The sequence below is a fragment of the Nematolebias whitei genome, chromosome 16 (genome assembly GCF_014905685.2).
Source record: "Nematolebias whitei isolate Nwh7 chromosome 16, NemWhi1, whole genome shotgun sequence".
NCBI lineage: Eukaryota > Metazoa > Chordata > Actinopteri > Cyprinodontiformes > Rivulidae > Nematolebias > Nematolebias whitei.
This window is the reverse complement of record NC_056513.1, coordinates 44,312,477-44,335,230: the sequence shown is the minus strand read 5'-3', so window position 1 is coordinate 44,335,230 and position 22,754 is coordinate 44,312,477. Positions and strand designations below refer to the sequence as shown.

The 22,754-nt window shown below is 41.1% G+C and overlaps 1 protein-coding gene across 1 annotated transcript; it reads left to right on the top strand.

The window, feature by feature from the left end:
- The first annotated feature begins 2,816 nt into the window (after positions 1-2,816).
- On the top strand, positions 2,817-20,606 carry LOC119422542 (teneurin-3-like). The gene is made up of 5 exons (XM_037689918.1): positions 2,817-2,886; positions 6,820-6,952; positions 10,528-10,656; positions 19,637-19,768; positions 20,601-20,606. Coding segments are annotated over exons 1-5 (402 nt in total). The 5' UTR covers positions 2,817-2,884.
- Positions 20,607-22,754: the final 2,148 nt, after the last annotated feature.

Here is a 22,754-nt window from a genome sequence, read left to right as displayed (position 1 = left end):
AATGGTTAGGTTTAGGGTTAGGTATGTACTGGTAATGGTTAGGTTTAAGGTTAGGTATGTACTGGTAATGGTTAGGTTTAGGGTTAGGTATGTACTGGTAATGGTTAGGTTTAGGGTTAGGTATGTACTGGTAATGGTTAGGTTTAGGGTTAGGTATGTACTGGTAATGGTTAGGTATGTACTGGTAATGATTAGGTATGTACTGGTAATGGTTAGGTATGTACTGGTAATGGTTAGGTTTAGGTATGTACTGGTAATAGTTAGGTTCAGGGTTAAGTATGTACTGGTAATGGTTAGGTTTAGGGTTTGTTATGTACTGTAATGGTTAGGTTTAGGGTTTGTTATGTACTGGTAATGGTTAGGTTTAGGGTTAATTATTATTAATGGCTATCACTCAGTTTTACTGATTTTGATCTAAAATTAGTGTGATAGTAGCTTTATCTTTAACGTCACATACTCGGTGCCAATAGATCACACAAGATCTTTGTTGAAACCTTTGCTATGCAAGTCAGCGGGCAATGTGCATTCCATCAATGATTGTTCTATTTTCATCTACTGGGTCCAAAGATAAATAGAAACAGAAGAAAGTCCAAATGTCACTTTGTCCATGTGTTAATTAAAAGTCTGGTCACCAAATGTTTTTAACTAGACTACTGGTCAGTGAGATTTTATTACCCAGCATGCCTCACTCTATCTCAATCTCTTCACTTCTGCTTTATTCTTCCTTTTCTTTTTCTTCCTCCTCCACTCTAATCTCTTCCATCTTTTCATGGGTTTGTGTACCTGCTGCTCAGTATTTACACAGCAGTCGTCCATCTCTCCCTCCTGCCTTTAAATCTGTTCTTATCTTTCTCGCCAACACCTGATTCATTCCTCTGAAGCTTTTTTTCTCGTCAGAAAATGAAAAAGTGCAAGAGCCGGGGGTTGTTTTATCTCCACATGTCTGTTTTCATTTATCAATAATCCATCCTTCAATATGTTTTATGTGTCTCTGGATGCACTTTAAAGTATTATTGAATCTTGGCTTTTAGATCGTGAGGTTTACTTTATTCACACAAGTTTTTACACAGAAATCAGCTTTTATTCATTAAACATGTGATTTTATAAAACATAATATGCCGGACTTGTTTGGCTCTATTAAAACATTTAAACAGTTTTTAATACAAAAATAATAACATTTCTGTGTAATCAGCCATCATGTTGGGCTCTTGTTTTTATACTTTCTGATGTTCAAAGAAAAGTATTTGATTTATTTACAGTGAATCCATTGCTTGATTTTCCATTTACTCATCAATCGTTGTTTTGTTTCCAGTCCTCATCACCTTTTTATCTGCTTTTAACAAAGATGGCCCTTCTGTCTTCAGCCTGCCAGCTCGGTTGTCAGTAGAACTTTTTGTGGATGTTTTTCAGACAGTTTGGCTGACTGTATGGACCCAGACTGTTGTCTGCAAGTCTCCTGTCAAAACCAGATGTACTGCAAAGGCTCACCAGACCCGGCTGAGGTGCTCAGCCAGTCTCTGTCTTCTCTGGCTCCTCAGCAGGTAAGAAAAAACATCAATCAAGAAGAGTCCAAGAAGTTTTACTTTCACTGTGGCAGAAGCACTGTTTGTTTTTCTGGTCTTGTTCCTTGTTGTTCTTAGGCTGCCAGATCTTTCCATCAGCGCATTCACTTCCTAGTTGGACCTGAATCTACTCATGTCAGCACTGGAGTGAGTCCATTTAATAAAAGGTAATCAGAAATAAATCTGCTAATCTTACTAAAAGAATTAACCCAGGATTGATATCAAAACTTCTTTGATCATTAAAAAAAAAGAAAATCAATAAAAAACAAATGAATAATTAAATAAATAAAAATTTGTTGTGCATGATGTCTCCATCCATCTCTTCCCTTATCTGTGTCTGGGTCACGAGGACAACATGTTCGAGAGGGACACTCGGACATGTTTCTTCTCAGCCACAATCCTTTTGATCTTCTCGCAGTGGAATGTGCCCAGAGGGAGACACCCAGGAGGCATTCTAATCAGATGTCTGAAACACCTCTTTAGATGATGAGGTGGAGCTTCTCTTCAAGCCCCCTACAAATGGTGGAGCTCCTCGTTTATCTCTTAAGGCTGAGCAGGACAACCCCACAATGGAAGCTCATTTCAGCCACTGATCTCTAGGTTGTACTTTTAGGCATGATTCATACCATAGGTGAGGGTGAGAGCTTTGCCTTTTGACACAGCTCCTTGTTGACCTCAACAGACAGAAGATGTCCTCATTACTTAGGATGAGGTCCTGATCCATCAGTCCATCTGCTGCTCCATCCCTGGCAGAGGTCGCTGAGGTCAAAGAGCTCCCTGGTGGCAGGGCACCAGGAGTGGACAAGTTCAACCTGAAAGGGTGGAGGTTGTGGATGGTGTGAGGCTGTCAGATAGTTGTCTCCTCAGTGTCGCATGGAGGGCTGGAAGAAGTCTGTGGATTGGCAGACTGCTGTCGTGCTCCCCATTTTAGCAAAGGGAGGCCACACAGTGTGTTCCAGTTATTAAAGGGTCACACTAGTCAGTCTCTCGAGGTGTCCCCGGGTCCTGGAAGAGAGAAGACTGTTTTGCTTAGACATTGTCTTTGTATAAATATCTATATCTGTGCTACGTCTGGTGCAGATACAACGCTTTATGCCCTCTGTGGCTCAGTTTGATAATAACTCTTAAAGGCAGAATAACAGATTTTGGACATAATACACCTTTAAACAAAACAATGAACAGTCTCATGTGTCTATCTTTCCAGTTTGGTGTCAGTAATCCGAGGCCAGGTGCTGACTTCTGATGGGACCCCGCTGATTGGAGTTAACGTGACGTTTGTTCACTATCCTGACCACGGATACACCATAACGCGCACTGATGGCATGTGTGTACTCATCTTCCTTTATTTCTGTATTGCTTTAAATGTTGTCTATTTTACATTTCTGTTCAGAACCATTTTGACCTGAGCTCACCTTAATCTTCACCCTAACCTTAATCTTTGGCCCTAACCACACATTAAGTTGTGAAATCAAGCCAAAGAAGCACCTGCAGAGTATGGACCCTTCAGATTGAAATTATGAAAAAGTCTGCATAATTTGGGGGTAGCGTTGGCTGAGTGGTTAGAGCAGTCGTTCTCCAATGGGAGAGTTGGGGGTTCGATTCCACCAGCAGTTACATGTTGAAGTGTCCTTGGGCAAGACACTGAACCCCTCATTGCCTCTGATGTGTGTCCCATCGGTGCGTGTGAATGTGATAAAGCTCTGATTATTCTTTGTATAGATCTAGTAGAGTGCTGTATGAATGGGTAAATGAGGACACAGATTGTTGTAAAGAGCTTTGAGTGTCTTGATAAGATAGAAAGACACTCTGTGCATATACAGCCCATTTACAATTATTATAAATATTCTAAAGCAGAGCACTTTATCATAATATTTCAGGATTACACTGAGAAATAGCCATAAATAGATAAAGTTTGAAATAAATAAAGACAGAGTTTGACAGGATTTGCATTTAAAAAAAACTTTGATGCTTGGACCTTAAGATAAAACACAAAACAGCACTGGTTCCGTCTAGGGCTGGGTACCTTTAAATAAATTCAGTATCGGTACCGGTACTTTCACTTCGGTATTGGTTCCTGAACTGTACTTTTTTCTGTACTAATTTTATAATTAACAAGAAGAAAATAATGTTACACATTACAGTACAAATATTTAGTTTTATTTTTTTTACTTTGGTATTTTTTCATTCCAAGCAGTTTTATCAGGTCTCTCTTGTAAATGAGTCCTCGAGGCTCAATGGGATTTACCTGTATAAATAAAGGTTGATTGATTTTCTTACATTAAAATAAACAAATAATGTCCAGTTCAAAAGACCAGTTTCAAACAACCAGTGACACGTCAGTGTCTAATGGTCACTGCTACACACTGAGGACCTTTTCACTTAACAGTTTTTCTTCAGAAACAGCATGTCTGCTTTCTCTGGACACAAACAAGCCGCTCCTGGCTGATGGTGTCTCCAGCAGTAGGAAGTGTTCACTCCGAGGCTGTAGATGATGATTGTTGCACACACAGATACCTGGTTGTCAGTTTGACAGCACTGACATATTGTCCCTCACATCCCACCAGCAGGTCACTGGATTCACTGAGGTTAGGGTTGATGCAGACTTCTGTACCTCTGTGTCTCTTCCTGAATCTTCTCTGTGGTTCTCTGGGGTTTATGACTCTTATCATCTCCCTAATTGACATTAGAACAAAAAAACATCAACATTAACATGGTTGTGTTATTATTGATCAAAAAACATTATCTAGGCTGAGAGATAAATGTTTAACTGGTCAACAAAATCCTTTACAGTTTACTTACCTCCACCATGCAGCCTCCACTGTAGAAAAGGCAGCAAACTTAACAAAGTTTGTAATTGTCCTGTGGCCCCCACCTCACTTTTCTTTTGTCCTCCTCACATCAGGGTCAGAGGCTCCTGCGAGGAGAACTTGAACATAAACAGTGAACATCAGGTGAACTGTTTAACCAGCTGCCCCGATGGATGAGCACATGTTTACAAGCTTTATCTGTTACTGTCAACCTTTAGTTAGCTTCTGATTTTAGCTAGCTACATTGCATAAAGCTACACACTAATATCTTAAAGTTAGCGTTACATGGATCCTAGTTTAACTCTCAGCGATGCACGTATTAAGTTGCAGTAACGTTAACAAACGTAAACTTGCCAGCTGAAATCCCAGACACAGCTCCGTCCTCAGAGTGAAGCAGAGTCCGGACGCAGAGATGTTGAATCAGGCCGTTCAGGCTCTGTAACACCCACAGGCTGACTTAAATGCTGAGATGGCTGCACTCCGCTCTTCTTCCAGTCAAACATGGAGCAACTTTACGCTCTGAAAGTCCGTGCACGGTCAGGCGCTGCATATTAAGGCTTGCCTTAGAAACCGCTTGAACCCCGTCTGTGGGCTAACCACGTATGTGTTTTTCCTGCGCTGCAAGTTGCTGCACTGGCGTTGGCTGTAACTTTACACGCGGTTGAAGCCGCATGTAACGTTACAGCCAATCACCAGAACTTTACACCGAAAGACGAGGTATTTTTTGATCCATACACCGACCGAAGCAGTTCGGTCAGCACTATAAAAGAACCGAAGTTCGATACTCAACCCTAGTTCAGTCAAAGATTTACAAAGTATTATACAGAAATAATTTAGGTACACTGGTACTAGTACTTCAAAGTGATGACTGAAGCTGTAAATATCTGAAGGAAGCCAAACAGAAACCCACCACCTCCATCTGCCTTGGTATCATAAGGGAGAACACTCAACTGTTTCACCACTTACATGATTGATTAGATGACAAGTTCTCCTGAAATACTGATCTCTCATAGAAACCACACGAGCTGAATGTACTATTTTGTTAAAAGATTTTTTTTTCTCTTGAGACAAACAGATCAAACTTACCTATTGACTCCAGAAAGCAGAGATATCAGCCCAACTACAAATCTGATTGGTTGATCAAACTATCTGGATTTATATTTTCATCTGTTGCAATCATCAGAAACTGAATGTGTACACAGAAAGAAAGAAATCTGCCCAGAGACAGCGCTGAAGAAAATTTCTCATTGATTTAGTTTCTCGCCACAAAACCACTCCAAAGTGCAGCAGTCGACCCTAAAACACAGAACCAAGTTCATGTTACACCATTACAGGCAAGCAAGCCATGGATCATTCTACGTTATTTGATAAACATGGGTGAAATAGAATAGTTTTGCATTTTCTGTTAAATACCATCAAATAAGCCTCACATAAAACACAGCAGAAAAAAGGAAACTCCAATAAGAAAATGTATTTAAAGCTGTAATTACTCTGAAAAGTTGAACATGTTTATGTGAATTAAATTAATGAAATACCAAAGATAATTTGGGGCTTTCAGTTTTGTGTGTTGTGCTGGAGCAGTCTGTGTCTCCCTGTATGTGTCTGTAAGACAGCTCTATGTGAGGCAGCAGGGGAACCAGAATGGCTATTCTTGACATTTACTATTAATTAAAAAAATAAAACAGATTGTTTCTCAGCCAGCTCATTACTTTGGAGTTGACATTTTATGCAGTTTTATATTTACGTGACTATTTTAGAACAAACCAACAATTTTCAGTCAGGTCATCTGGACAGTTTCTTTTTTTGTCCTGAAATGTTTCACCTTCCATCCAGAAGGCTTCATCAGTCAATAAAACACACAACACAAAACGGATTCTTCCCCCAACAGCTTACTCCAAAGTGGAACAAACCAGTTATGTTGGTGCTAAGTTGGTCTCTTTGGCACGCCCCCTCCTCCGGTGCCGGCCCTCTTCCTCGTCGACAGTCCACTTTGTAGTAAGCTGTTGGGGGAAGAATCAGTTTTGAGTTGTGTGATTCCTTGGCTGATGAAGCCTTCTGGATGGAAGGTGAAATGTTTCAACATAAAAAAAGAAACTGTCCAGATGACCTGACTGAAAATTGTTGGATTGTGTACCTGGATTTTTGAGCATGGACTTTGTTGGTTTCAGAACAAGATTTTCTTGTCTCTTTCTGATGGTTTGTAGGTTTTGAGCTTTTTGGAATACAAGTACATTTGTTTAATTTTCTAGTTAAAGCCTTTTAAAATGATTTGTCCTTCAGCTCAAAATCTTTGCTCAGAAAAAATATATTTTGAACCCAGTGTGGAAGCAAAAAGTTATCTTTTTTTTTTTACATTTTTTACAGTTGGATAATTGAAATCTTCAGCTAGCTTTCTGTTGTTTTTTATTACTTGAAATAAAATTGTCCTGACTGACGTTCTATAATTGCAGGTTTGATCTCCTGGCCAGTGGAGGAGCATCGTTAACATTAAGTTTTGAGCGTGCTCCATTTCTCACTCAGTACAGAACCGTATGGGTCCCATGGAACGTCTTCTACGTGATGGACACTCTGGTCATGAAGAAGGTGAGTGGTGAATCACAAAACCGATTTGTGATTCATTTAAAACCACAGCGTTCTACGCTAACTTCTAATGAACTAAAACAAATCTTAAGTCACTGTGCGAGAGTCGGGGGACACCTGGACATGTCTCCAGTCCATCACAGGGACACCTGGACATGTCTCCAGTCCATCACAGGGACACCTGGACATGTCTCCAGTCCATCACAGGGACACCTGGACATGTCTCCAGTCCATCACAGGGACACCTGGACATGTCTCCAGTCCATCACAGGGACACCTGGACATGTCTCCAGTCCATCACAGGGACACCTGGACATGTCTCCAGTCCATCACAGGGACACCTGGACATGTCTCCAGTCCATCACAGGGACACCTGGACATGTCTCCAGTCCATCACAGGGACACCTGGACATGTCTCCAGTCCATCACAGGGACACCTGGACATGTCTCCAGTCCATCACAGGGACACCTGGACAGGTCTCCAGTCCATCACAGGGACACCTGGACAGGTCTCTAGTCCATCACAGGGACACCTGGACAGGTCTCCAGTCCATCACAGGGACACTTGGACAGGTCTCTAGTCCATCACAGGGACACATAGAGACAAACAAGACAAACAACCATCCACTCTCTTTCACCTGGGGATAATTTAGAGTTACCAGTCAGCCTAACATGGTCTGTGGGAGGAAACCAGAGTACACGGAGAAAATTCACACATGGAGAGAACATGCAAACTCCACCCAGAGAGGTCTCCAGCTGGGAATTAAACCAGCAACCTTTTTGCTGAGAGGCAGCAGCTCTACCAACTGATCCACTGCGTAACACAACTACTTCCACAAATGTATTGTGTTTTTCTAACATTTAAATTGAAACATTCCAGAACGTCCCGCTGTACGAGCTGGATGCTAAGATTTTCAGTATTTCTTACTTTTATTTTTGAAATTATTTTATTTTATTTACAAAAATCTAAAGAAAATATATTTTCTCCTAAATTCCTTCATAACCACTGTCCTGCAAGCATTGGTGTTTTTTGTTGTTGTTTTTTTAGTCTTCTTGTGCGCCTTTTAGCTTTTAGGTAGAAATTTACCACTTAGTTATGCTAAATTGGATTAGCTAGCTTACTTAGCTTTTGCTCATTCTGGCTTTTAATTCCAGCTTTGCTGCATTTTAACTGTCAGATACTGTTTTAAGTCATTTTAGGTTTTAGACAGTTTTGTCAATTTTAACTTTTCGCTAAATTTTAGCTCCTGTTTTGGTGTGGGAGTGGTGGTGCAGAGATTAGAGAAGGTGAGTTTGTGATTTGGGAGGTCTCAGGTTCGAATCCCTTGACTATTACAGCAAATTGTGGGTGTGAAAGGTGAATCACCCACACCTGCCTCCACCCTCTTTTACCTCACTTGCCCCACCTTGGACCCTGAGCAACCCCACCATCTGCTGCCCTAGATGGCAGCCCTCTGCTCCACACATGTGGGCTGATGTAGCGCGGTGGTTACATTAGAAAGGGCATCTGTCGTACAAATAAAAGGTCAAATCTGAAAATGTGGCAACTCCTGAAAAAAGGAGCAGCCAAAAGAAGAAAAAAAGCTTATGTTTTGGTAATCTTACATTTTAAATATTGTTTTGGTAATTTTATACTTTTAGCTAAACTTTTACAGTGAGGATAATAAGTATTTGAACATCCTGCATCTTTGCAAGTTCTCCCACTTAGAAATCATGGAGGGTCTGAAATTTTCATCCTAGGTGCATGTTCACTGTGAGAGACATTAATTAAAAATAATAATAATCCAGAAATCACAAAGTATGATTTTTTAATAATTTATTTGTGTGTTACTGCTGCAAATCAGTATTTGAACACCTGTGAACATCAAAGTTAATATTTGGTACAGTATCTTTGTTTGCAGTGACAGAGGTCAAAGGTTTCCTGTAGTTTGTCACCAGGTTCACTGCAGCAGGATTCTGGACTGTTCCTCCACAGATCTTCTCTAGATCATCCAGGTTTCTGGGCTGTCACTGAGAAACACAGAGTTTGAGCTCCCTCCAAAGATTTTCTATAGGGTTTAGGTCTGGAGACTGGCTAGGCCACTCCAGAACCTTGATCTGCTTCTCACGGAGCCACTCCTTGGTTCTCCTGGCTGTGTGCTTTGGGTCGTTGTCATGTTGGAAGATCCAGCCACGACCCATCTTCAATGCTCTGAGGGAAGGAGGTTGTTCCCCAAAATCTCTCACTACATGGCCCCCGTCATCCTCTCCTTAATACAGTGCAGTCGTCCTGTCCCATGTGCAGAAAAACACACCCAAAGCATGATGCTTCCACCCCCATGCTTCACAGTAGGGATGGTGTATTTGGGATGGTACTCATCATTCTTCGTCCTCCAAACACGGCGAGTGGAATTAAGACCAAAAAACTTTATTTTGGTCTCATGTGACCACAGAACTTTCTCCCATGACTCATTTGGATCATCCAAATGTTCATGGACAAACTTAAGACGGGCCTGGACGTGCGCTGATTTAAGCAGGGGAACCTTCCGGCCCATGCATGATTTTAAACTATGACGTCTTAGTGTATTACCCACAGTGGTGCCAGCTCTCTTCAGGTCATGGACCAGCTCCTCCGTGTAGTTCTGGGCTGGTTCCTTACCTTTCTTAGGATCATTGATACGCCACCAGGTGAGATCTTACATGGAGCCCCAGTCCGAGGGAGATTGACAGTCATGTTTAGCTTCTTCCATTTTCTAATAATTGCTCCAACAGTTGATCTTTGTTCACCAAGCTGCTTGGCAGTTGCCCCGTAGATCTTTCCAGCCTTGTGGAGGTCTACAATGTTGTCTCTGGTGTCTTTGGACAGCTCTTTGGTCTTAGCCATGTTAGTAGTTGGAGTCTTACTGATTGTGTGGGGTGGACAGGTGTCTTCATGCAGCTACCGACCTCAAACAGGTGCTTCTAATTTAGAATAATAAGTGGAGTGGAGGTGGACGTTATAGAGGAGGACTAACAGGTCTTTGAGGGCCGGAATTGTTTCTGATTGGCAGGTGTTCAAATACTTATTTACAGCAGTAACACAAATAAGTTATTATATATATATATATATATATATATTTATATTTATATATATATATATATATATATTTATATATATATATTTATATTTATATATATATATATATATATATATATTTATATTTATATTTATATTTATTTATATATATTAGTTTTTAGCATTTTGGTACTTTTGTTTTTTGTTTTAGCATTTAGCTTTTAGCTTTTGATTTGTTGATATTGACGTTTAGCTAAGGTTTTGCTAAATTTAGCCATTCAGCTACAGTTTTGCTACTTTTACCTTTTGGCTACAATTTTGTACATTTGGCTTTTCACTTCAGTTTTGCTGATTTTAGCATTTGGCTTGTTTTGACTTTAATAATTCATCCTGCAAAAATGTCAGCAAAGCCATTCAGTGCTCATACACATTTCATTTTTGCAGAAAATGAAATTTCTCATGTTATGTTTAGTTTGCATTATCCACATGCTAAGTGTGTGACTGAGTGAAGAACAGACTGACTTGTTTTGTTTGGTCATTTCAGGAGGAGAATGAAATTCCAAGCTGCGACCTCAGTGGTTTCATCAGACCCAGTCCGGTCATTGTGGCTTCTCCTCTGTCTACATTTTACAGAGGGTCACATGACAATGGGCCTATTATTCCTGAAACTCAGGTAAGTCAAAACAAGATACTGCTCATGGATATTCAGTGTTTTGATGCATACTTTATAGTGGCCATAAACCTACTGGTTTACTAAGTAAGATCATAATAAATCCAAGCTCTTGCCCTCGAGCCTCACTTCTAAACGTATCTAGATGGTAACCATAGACTATTCAACAAGCTGTGTGTCGAAAAGGGCTGAGACATCTACTCGTTGAGCCACCTCACCAGAATACACAGCAAGAACATCGGAATCTTGAAAACCCCACATGCAACTGTAAATATGATGAGAAGGTCAGCCACAACCAAGTATCTACAGAGAGTAAGGCAGGCCCTAAAGAGGCCAGAACAAAGTTGAAGCCGTCAACACATATGCAGTGCCAGTCATCAGATATCCCACTGATACAATAGCCTGGTCAAAGAAGACGATAGAAGCCACTGACATCAAGGTACAAAAGCTCCTCACAATGCACGAAGGGATTTATCACCAAATCTAGCATCCTGAGACTGCACTAGGAGAGAGAAGGGAGGCAGAGGACTAGTGAGCATCGGAGCCACTTTACAAGCTGAAACAACCACGATCCTGGAGTACATCAGGAGGAATGCACCCAGTGATTAATCATAATAACCATTGGTACACTTGGTGTAAGTAGGACGAGGCTTCCAAACTTGAGAACACCAACATAAATGTGAAGTACAGCATCATGTTGTGGGGGGTTTTGCTGCAGAAGGGACTGGTGCATTTCACAAAATAGATGGCATCATGAGGAAAGAACATTGTGTAGAAATATTGAAGCAACATCTCCAGACATCAGCCAGGAATGTAAAGCTTGGACAAAAAAGTACTCAAATGCGCAATGATCCTAGGCCTACTTCCAAATTAGTTACAAAGTGGCTTTTGGATAATAAAGCCAATGTTTTGGAGCGACTATCACAAATCTCTTATACCAATCACATGGAACATTTGTGGACAGACCTGAAAAGCATCTGAGCAAAGCAACCTACAAATTGGACTCAATTCCACCTGTTCTGTCCAGAGGAATGGGATAAAATTCCAACAAACCATTGTGAGAAGCTTGTAGAAAGACAAACAAAACATTTGAAGTCGTAGTTTGAAGACAATGCTGCCAAATACCGAGAAAATGCATGAAAACTTGTAACTTGAAAGAAAGTAATGAAATATCCTGATGCATGCTCAAAGTAATGAAATATTATCTAAAAAGTTTATTCCCCAATATTCAGGCCTTAAGCAAATAGATATTTTGGAAATGCTAACCGACCTAAAACAGGAAATGTTTAGTCTGATTTAATGTCAGACGGAGATAAAACATTTGCCTTCCATAAATGGAAACGTGGTTTTAACTGTATATTTAAATTAAATTAAAAAAAAAAAATTATGCTCAGTACTTGGTAAACAAATACATTTTCAACTTTGATCTTAAATTTCATAAGTAGATTGTAAAATAAAAACCTGATCACAAATTGGTTTAAAATGTAAGTTTAGGAAAAAGCAAGCATTTTCACTTGTGTTCTCTCTAGCTCCCTCGTTATAAATGTGCTTTGAAATTTAAAAAGAACGATTCAACACTATTATACCTATAATCTAATCAATATTGAGCAATATTAAACCATATTTAGGCATCACAATTATAAGTTAATGCTTTTCTTTAAAAAAAAGAAAAAGAAAACTGATTTGTTTTAAAATGTTTGTTTTATATCTATAATACAGAGAAATCATAGGTTTTTTGCTCAAGGTTGTCATGATTGCCCTCCTGGGGCAGCTGTGGTGTAAAGATAGGAAAGCTGGCTTGGGACCAGAATGTCACAGATTCAACTCCCAGCCATGCTCACATGTCGTGGTGTCCTTGAGCAAGACACCTAGTCCCTAGTTGATCCCTGGGCACCTACAGAGCTGCCCACTGCTCCACTTGGGTGTATCTCAAGTGTGATGGGTTAAATGCAGAGAAATACAAGTAATTTTGTCATTGTGTGGGAATGTACAGTGATGACAACACATAGCACTTTACTGTCAGTATCTCATACAGCCCCTTATCTATGTAGGAACCACAGAAGAAAGCAGGGTTGATAGTTCTAGCAAACCTAAACAATTGCAACTTCAATGAAAAGGAGCACAAGAAGCTGGAGACGAGGGCTGAAGGAGGACATAGAAGTTGTGGAGAGTAAAGGCCTCAGTGGTGGTCCTAAAGTGGAAGGGTGTCTTCAACAGATACCAGAAACAACCTCAGAGAACTCTGTCCTGAAGAGTGCAGTCTTAGGAACAGCTAAGATACTGAACAGAACCCTGAAGGACAAACAGTAGAGAACAGTGTTAGCTTAATATGAGGCAGTTTGTGTTCTTGAGTGGGGTTCTTTTTTGTCACAATGGGTTAACCAGTACCAAGAGAAAAGAATGATGACATGTTCTGTTTTCACAGTTTCAACTAGTGACCCATGATTACTGTTAATGTGACACAGGGCAATGTTTGTTCTTGCATAGCTGCATTAAAGGGAGCAATTATATGCATCACAAGAAAACGTTAGATTTAAGTATGTTTGCGGGTGCATGTGGGTGCAGATTAAAGGAAGGCAAAAGGAAAACAACTTCATAGCTTTTGGTGAACCGAGTCCATTAGAGAGAAGGGCAGTCTTGAAGGGAATGTAATGGATCTATAATGAATGCTAAATGCCCAGCTAATGAAAAGAGTAAAAGTAGGACAGTCTAACTACCTTTTTTCAGTCCAAGTGCCTTGTTTCTTTTCAGATAATTCCTTCCATCTTGGTTTTTGTGTGCGTTCTTTTTCTAATATGTGGGTTTATCATATCTATTATAAGTGAAGAGAAATAGAAATATAAAAAACAAGTTAGTATGGGTTTTAAGAAAACGTAAAAAAGACTATTACAGTCAGTTACTGAGTAAAAATAGAAAAATCACCAAGGCTTAGTGGGGTATAATAAACAATGTGATAAAAAATGATAAAAGACAAACCATCCACCCATCCATTCATTTTCTTCCACTTATCCGGGGTCGGATTGCGGGGGATTGCAGCCTAAGTAGGGAGGCCCAGACTTCCCTCTCCCCAGCCACTTGGTCCAGCTCCTCCGGGGGAATCCCAAGGCGTTCCCAGGCCAGCCGAGAAACATAGTCCCTCCAGAGTGTCCTGAGTCTTCCTCTGGGTCTCCTCCCAGTGGGACATACCCGGAACACCTCACCAGGGAGGTGCCCAGGAGGCATCCTAACCAGATGCCCGAGCCACCTCAACTGGCTCCTCTCGATGTGGAGAAGCAGCGGCTCTACTCTTGAGTCCCTCCCGGATGATTGAGCTTCTCACCCTATCTCTAAGGAAGAGCCCAGACACCCTGCGGAGAAAACTCATTTCGACCACCTGTATATGTGATCTCGTTCTTTCCACCACAAACCAAAGCTCATGACCATAGATGAGGGTAGGAACGTAGATCGACCGATAAATTGAGAGCTTTGCCTTTTGACTCAGATATCTCTTCACCATGACAGACCGGTACAGTGCCCACTTCACTGCTGACGTTGCACCTATCCGCCTGTCTGAGCTCACACTCTATTTTTCCCCTCATTCGTTAACAATATCCCAAGATACTTAAAATCCTTCACTAGGGGCAGGACCTCCTCCCCTACCCAGAGAGGGCACTCTACCCTTTTCTGGCTCAAGACCATGGCCTCAGATTTGGCCAATAAGACCACATCATCGGCAAAAAACATAGAAGCGATCCTAAGGCCAGCAAAACAGATCTCCTCAACACCTTGGCTGCATCTAGAAATTCTGTCCAAAAAAGTTATGAACAGAATCGTGACAAAGGGCAACCTAGGTGGAGTCCAACTCTCAATGGGAACGAGCCCAACTTACTGCCGGCAATGCAGACCAAGCTCTGACACCAGTCATACAGAGACCTAACAGCCCGTATCAAAGGGCCTCGTACCCCATACTCCTGGAGTACCCCCACAGGGCTCCCCGAGGTACGCGGTCCAATGCCTTCTCCAAGTCCACAAAGCACATGTAGACAGGTTGGACAAACTCTCACGCACCCTCCAGGACCCTGCTGAGGGTGTAGAGCTGGTCCAGTGTTGTACAACCAGGATGAAAACTGCACTGCTCCTCCTGAATCCGTGGTTCAACTATTCGACGGACCCTTGTCTCCAGACCTCCCGAATAGACATTACTAGGGAGGCTTAAGAGCGTGATCCCCCTGTAATTGGAACACACTCTACGGTTCCCCTTTTTGAATAGGGGGACCACCACCCCAGTCTGCCAATCCAGGGGAAATGCACACGATGTCCACGCAATATTGCAAAGTCGTGTAAGTCAACACACACAACCCAACAACATCCAGAGCCTTAAGGAACTTTGGGCAAATCTCATCCACCCCTGGGGCCCTGCCACCGAGGAGCTTTTTAATCACCTTTGTGACCTCAGCACCAGAGATTGGAGAGCCCGTCCCAAAGTCCGCAGGCTCTGCTTCCTCAGTGGAAGATGTGCCGGTGGGATTGAGGAGGTCTTCAAAGTATTATGCCCACCGACCCATGACATCCCGAGTTGAGGTCAGCGGCACACCACCTCTGATATAAATAGTGTTGGTGGTGTACCGCTCCCCCCCCCCCCCCCCCAAACACACACACACCTCCCGCCCGAGATGCCGGATGGTGGACCAGAATCGCCTAGAAGCCATAAGGAAGTCATTCTCCATGGTCTCTCCGAACTCCTCCCACACCCAAGTTTTTGCCTCAGCAACCACCCGAGCCGCATGTCGCTTGGACTGCCAGTACCCATTAGCTGCTTCCAGGGTCCCACAGGCCAAAAAGGCCCGATAGGACTCCTTCTTCAGCGTGACAGCATCCCTCACTGCCAGTGTCCACCACCGGGTTCTAGGGTTACCGCCGCAACATGCACTGACAACATTGCTGCCACAGCTCCGATAAGCCACCTCGACAATAGAGGTGCGCAGCATGGCCTCTCGAACTTAATGTCCCCCACCTCCCCCGGAACGTGTTCGAAGCTCTCCCAGAGGTGGAAGTTAAAGCTCCATCTCACAGGAGACTCTGCCAGACGTTCTCAGCAGACCCTCACAATAGGTTTTGGTCTGCCAGGTCTGACCAGAATCCTCCCCCACCATCGGAGCCAACTCTCCACCAGGTAGTGGTCAGTGGACAGCTCTGCCCCTCTCTTCACTCGAGTGTCCAAGATATGCGGCTGCAGATCAGATGAGATGACAACAAAGTCGATCATTGAACTGTGGCCAAGGGAGTCCTGATGCCAAGAGCACATATGGACATCCTTATGCTTGAACATGGTGTTTGTTATGGGCAATCCATGACGAACACAGAATTCCAATAACAGAATACCACTCAGGTTCAGATCAGGTGGGCCGTTCCTCCCAACCGCACCCCTCCAGGTCTCACTGTCATTTCCCACGTGAGCGTTGAAGTCCCCAGCAGAACAAGGGATCCCAGGAGAGTCCTCAGGAGGCGCACTCTTAAGTACCCCTTCCAAGGGCTCTAAAAAGGTTGGGTAATCTGAGATGCTGTTTGACGCATAAGCACAAACATCAGTCAGGACCCATCCCCCCCACACGTAGGCGGAGGGAGGCTACCCTCTCATTCACCGGGGTGAACCCCAACATGCAGGCACTAAGATGGGGGGTTACAAGTATGCCCACTCCTGTTCAGCGCCTCTCACCAGGGGCAACTCCAGAGTGGAAGAGTGTCCAACCCCTCTCAAGGAAACTGGTTCCAGAGCCATGTGTCAAGGTGAGTCCGACTATTTCTAGCCAGAACCTCTCAACCTCACACACAAGCTCAGGCTCCTTCCCCTCCAAAGAGGTGACATTCCACGTCCCAATAGCCAGCTTCTGTAGCCAAGGATCAGACCACCAAGGTCCCCACCCTTGGCCACCACCCATCCCACATTGCACCCGACCCCTTTGGCCCCTACCACAGGTGGTGAGCCCATGGGAAGGGGGACCATGTCTCCCCTTCATGCTGTGCCCGGCCGGGCTCCATGGGTAATGGCCTGGCCACCAGGCGCTCGCCAGCATGCCCCACCTCCAGGCCTGGCTCCAGAGTGGGGCCCCGGTGACCCACGTCTGGTCATTTTTTCATCATATGGAGTCTCTGGGCTTCACTTTGTCTGGTCCCTCACCTTTGACCTGTCTGCCTTGGTGACCCTATTAGGGGCATGAAGCCCCTGACAGCGTAGCTCCTAGGATCATTGGGACACTCAAACCCCTCCACCACGGTAAGGTGGCAGCCCAGGGAGGGGAAAGACAAACATGTTTTCTAAATTATTTTGTTAAAGATAGCTCCAAAATTTCAGATAAAAAGAAAATAGTAGATGAATTCACTTTTTTTGCAAATGTCGGTGCAAGCCTTGCAGCAAACATCTCCAAAACGAAGTTTGATTACAAAAATATTAAGAATAATGTCAATAGCATGTTTCTTTTTAAAATAGAAAGAGAATAAGTAATTCATACTGTTAAATCCTTTACAAATAAGGGATCAACTGATAATGTAGATATGGACATGAGATTAGTGAAATTAATAATTCATCTGGTAACTGACCCATTCACATATATTTGTAATTTGTCTTTTTCTACTGGGAGATTTCCTGAAAATATGAAAGTAGCCAATGTTATTCCACTTAATAAAAATAGTAACCAACATTCTTTTTCAAATTATCGACCTATATTTTTACTTCCTCAGTTTTCAAAAATTTTAGAAAAATTATTTGTTGCCAGATTAGATAAATTTATCAATAAACATAATATTTTATGTAGTAATGAGTATGGGTTTTGTAAAAGTCATTCCACTTCAATAGCCTTGGCTGATATGCTTGAGGAAATATCTGTCGGTATAGACAAAAAACATTATTTTGTAAATATATTTGTAAGCTTAAAAAAAGCTTTTCATACCATTAATCACAATATACTGCTAGATAAGTTAAGTAAATGTGGTATTAGAGGTCTTGCACACAAATGGGTCTCCAGGTATTTAGAAAACAGAAAACAGTTTGTAGAGATAAACAATGTCAGATCTGACTTACATTCTATAAACTGTGGAGTACCCCAGGGGTCAGTTATTGGACCAAAACATTTTATTTTATACATCAATGATCTAGTTCACGTACCTAGACATCTTCAAAGTATTCTCTTTGCAGATGACACCACTTTTTTCTATTCTGGTGAAAATTTGACAAATGTGTTGGAGGTAGTTAAAAATGATTTGAGTAGCATAAAAACATGGTTGAATGTAAATAATAATAATATCAATAATTTAAAGTTAAAAATATCAAGGATAATTGCATTATTATATAAAGTGAAAGACTCACTAAATGATGAAGCATTGTTGATGTCATACAATTCACTCATCGTTCCCTATTTGACCTATTGTGTAGAAGTTTGGGGGAATGCCTGTAGCTCGTATACAAACTCTATTTTTATTCTGCAAAAAAGAGCTGTTAGAATTATAAGTGGAAAATCCAACAAATTCAATGTTCTGTAACTTAAAATTAATTAAATTTCACGACTTGGTGGACTATTATATTCTGCAAGTTATGTTTAAAATACATAACAATATGTTAATAATGCGTTTGCAAAACAATTTATTAAAAGAGACGGCATTTATAATTTGAGAGGATCAGAGATTAAAAAACAAAACAAAACAAGTCAGAACTAAACAAATGGATCGTTGTATTTCTCTTTATGGAACAAATCTGTGGAAAAGTCTGTCTAAAGAAACCAAAGAGAGTAGATCTATTTTAACTTTTAAGAAAATAATAAAATATAATTTTCTTTCAAGGCACAATGAAGTATATTGATTCAGAGGGCTGTAGCATAACATAGATTTTAGTTAGTTCTTTTGTTTTCTTTACATATACACAGGGCCTGTTTTGTGTTCAAAGATGTGTCTGTATGGATGTTGATTGAAACTTGGTTGCTTGTGGTGCCGTACATTGACTTTTGGGAAAAGGGGTAGACTATATAAGATTTTTTTCTTCAAACTACTCATTTTCATTCAGAACTTTTGTTTATGTTAACATGTGACATATTTATTTTAAACTGTAAATGAATTAAATAAATAAAAAGGTGAACTGATAGCAACAACCATGAACATAACTAGATTGTTTTATTATAAAAAGAAAATCATAAAAAGAGCAATATGAATTTCTTTATCAAAGAAAAATTACCCCCCCCCCCTAAATTTAACCATACTGACTGTTTCATTTTGAACATTTTGTTGCATAGATTTACACAAATATTAAAGCTAGCCTATGTTTTTAAATTTAATTTTAACTAAAACCAAATGTATTTTTGTGGGTAAACACAGAGTGAATTCTGGGCACTAATTAACGTGACTGAAATCTGTTGAAGAAAGAATTGTTAGCTAAAGTTAAGCAGAATAAAAGACGAAAGCAACCAAACAGCACACAGTGCCTTAAAGCTGAAAGGTGTATAACTGTTTCTAAAAGCTAAAATAAGCAAACATGTAGCTAAGAGTTAAAACTAGGAGAACATAGGTAAAATCTAACTTTTGCTAAATCTTAGATAAAAACCTAAATTAGCAAAACAGTAGCTAAAGGTTTAAAGGCGCTTAAGAAGACAAAAATAGATCAAGTATGCCGAGTAGATTTAAATTAATTTAGATGATCCTAATGTATGATTCTAAATAATTTAAAAAGAATATGTGAATGGTTATAACAGTACATAGTTTGCAGAAGTAACTTGAGTCTAAAACATACAGAAGAAACTAAAACTGAGAAGCTATCATGACTCAGCATGTGCGTCGTGGGTTTCTGATTCATTTGGACATCATTTTCCTCCACCTCGTACCTAACAGCTTCCGTTTTGTTGTCATGTGCTTCTCTTTGCACACCCGTGTATTTCTTTGTGAGGTAAATTAAGTAGTACAATACAAAAGTGTGAAAGTACAAAGTAACTCGGATGTGATTTCTGTTGTTTTTCCTGAACAGGTTTTACAAGAAGAAACGTCAATCCCTGGCAGTGATCTAAACCTGGTCTACTTAAGCTCCAGAGCTGCAGGATACAAACCGGTCCTCAAAGTCTCTATGACCCAATCGTCAATCCCATTTAACCTGATGAAAGTACGATGGCACGATGCTGCACCTCCCATTGAACCAACAACTTCATATTCAGGATCATCGCCTCCATGAACTGAACCCATTGAAATGTAAAAAAAAAATGTTTTTGTTTTATCCAGGTTCACCTGATGGTAGCGGTGGTAGGTCGCCTCTTTCAGAAATGGTTCCCTGCTCAGCCCAATTTGTCCTACACTTTTATCTGGGATAAGACAGATGCTTACAGTCAACGTGTCTACGGACTATCAGAAGCAGTGGGTGAGTTTGCTGCGACCAGGTGAAAACACAGAAAAGAACAGTTACCGTGTATTGTTTAAGGCATTTGACCCGGTGGTTATGGAGGTTATTAGTCAACTGGAGCGTCGGGAATTGATCTCCAGCTCCTGAAGTGCTCCAGAATGTGCTGTGGATGAACACTGACACTGAGCCCCCACAAGTCACAGTCAAAGGGGACAAACAGCCACTGGGTGGTTTGGTCTTGTGTTCACCACTTTGAAGATGAACAAGTGAACAAAATATAGAGATGTTCATGTTTTTCCCAACAATTTTTTTATTGTATTTCTCAATTATTTTGACATACACATCATATAAGCCCACACAAGAACAAGATGCGCCCTTTTAAATAAATATATGCATCTTTTTTTTTTTAATGTACAAGAGATAATAGTTCAATGTAGAGACTTTACTGTTTCTTATCGTCCTTTTCTGATCAGTTTTGTCCTTAGGTGTCCTCTTCTTCTTGAGACATGTCCACCCCCTCCACAAAGGTCTTGAAAGGTCTCCATATATTTTCAAATAGTTCGCCTTTCCCTTTTTGTAAATACGTTATCCGTTCCAGGGGTAACGTCATTAGCATTTGTCTGATCCATTGCGTGACACTTGGTCCTGTTGTTTTCTTCAGAAAAGTGCAATCAGTCTTTTAGCTTGTAATAAACACATATCAATTAATAGTCGTTCGCATTTGTTAAACATCGTATTTTTGGGGTACAGACCTAGTATTAAAAAGCTCGGATCTAGTACAGTGTCCTTTGAGACAAGCTGCTCTATGATTTGTTTTAACGCTATCCAAATTTTTTAATTTCCCTGCATTCCCAGATACAATGAAATAGTGTCCCCTTTTCTTCTGAACATTTTGTGCATGTGTCTGGTATATTAGAATTATATTGATTTAAAAAGATGTTCATGTTGATGCCCAAGACCATCTCCAAGCAGCTTCATGGTCTTCTGACCACAGCTGCCAATACTACTAAAGTGTAATAGGTTCGTGGGACTGTAATCAATCTTGCAGGATGTGGACGCAAGAGGAAATGCAACTCCAGCTTGATCGGACAGATAATGAGGATTATTGGGAAAATGTAAGGAAACCATCCAAAATCATTCTAACTGAAATCCAAGACTAATATGCATCACTTTCTGGTTGCACCTCCCTCACATTTTGACTCATAATGATGGAAGGAGACCTGGGAGGCTCAACTACCAACAGAGAAACACTAAATAGTCGGACAGAAATCAACCAAAATGCATGTTAACAACCAAAGTTTATCGGAGACCTTTCTAGGACTGATAGAACAAACCTATAATGTTATGGCTCTGAACATAGTTAGTTAGTTAGACAGACAGATACGTACATAGATAGAATAGTTAGTTTGTAACTACCAAAATGGCTCTGACTCGGTCAGTTTTAGATACCAAGTAAAAAAGTGGTTTAGTAGTAGCTGAGATCAGCCCCAACAAACACTTGGAGAACAGCACATTTAGCAACATTTTTACTTAAAATACTGGCAAGAACAGTTTGAATCAAATTAGCACAAGTTAGCTAAATATCTATGAACCACTGTACTCATCATAATGACACTTCCATCCATCATCTTTACCTGCTTCTTCCCTTTTGGGTCACAGGGTTTACTGGTGCCCGTGTCCAGCAGTCACTGTGTGAGAGGCGGGGGACACCCTGGACAGGTCTCCAGTCCATCACAGGGACACAGAGAGACAAACAAACATTCACTCTCTCACGCTCATCTAGGGACAATTTAAAGTTACCAATCAGTCTAACATGCATGCTTTTTGTCTGTGGGAGGAAACTGGAGCACCTGGAGAAAACCCACACAGCACAGAGAGAACATGCAAACTCCACCCAGAAAGGCCCCTGGCCGGGATTTGGACCGGGACAACCTGCTTGCTGAGAGGCAGCAGCTCTACTGATCCACCTTGCTGCCCTTAATGAAGCGTTTAGAATGTAATCACTGGATTTTCATCTATAACTGATTAACTTTTGAACCCACCACAATTTAAGTGGTCCCCACACCCAGTCTGCAATATTTATCACAAATTTACTCTAACTCAGTCAGTTTCATAGATATTAGAGCTGGACAATAATTCAATATCAATATATGTCGCAATATACATTTATTCAGTAACGATGATATGAGATTTAAGCACATTTTTGATATTTCGATAGGATTACAGCGTTTCACTGACGCATTTCTTTTTCTGTTCGGGTTGAAGCGGCCGCTTCAGTTTCAACTCAGACAGAAAAAGCTGCGACACAACTACGTAAGTACTGTTTAGTTGGCAGCTCAGAACACCACATCCAGAACACCATGGACTTTGTGGATAAGGTGAGGGATGTCATCATGGAGACTGATGAAACAATGGTCTCTTTTGATGTCACATCACTCTTTACGTGCATTCATGTTGATGATGCAGTAGAGGTGGTCAGTTTAAAATTAAAATCAGACACCACTCTGAGCAGCAGGACCACACTTTCCACAGAACAACTGTGTCAACTCTTGAAACTGTGCCTGCAGTCAACCTACTTCACATATGGGGAGCAATATTATAGGCAGAAACATGGGTGTGCTATGGGGTCTCCAGTTTCTCCTATTGTTGCCAACCTGTACATGGAGGAGGTAGAAAAGAGAGCCTTGACGTCCTTTTCAGGGACACCACCAAGTCATTGGTTCAGGTATGTTGACGACACCTGGGTTAAAAT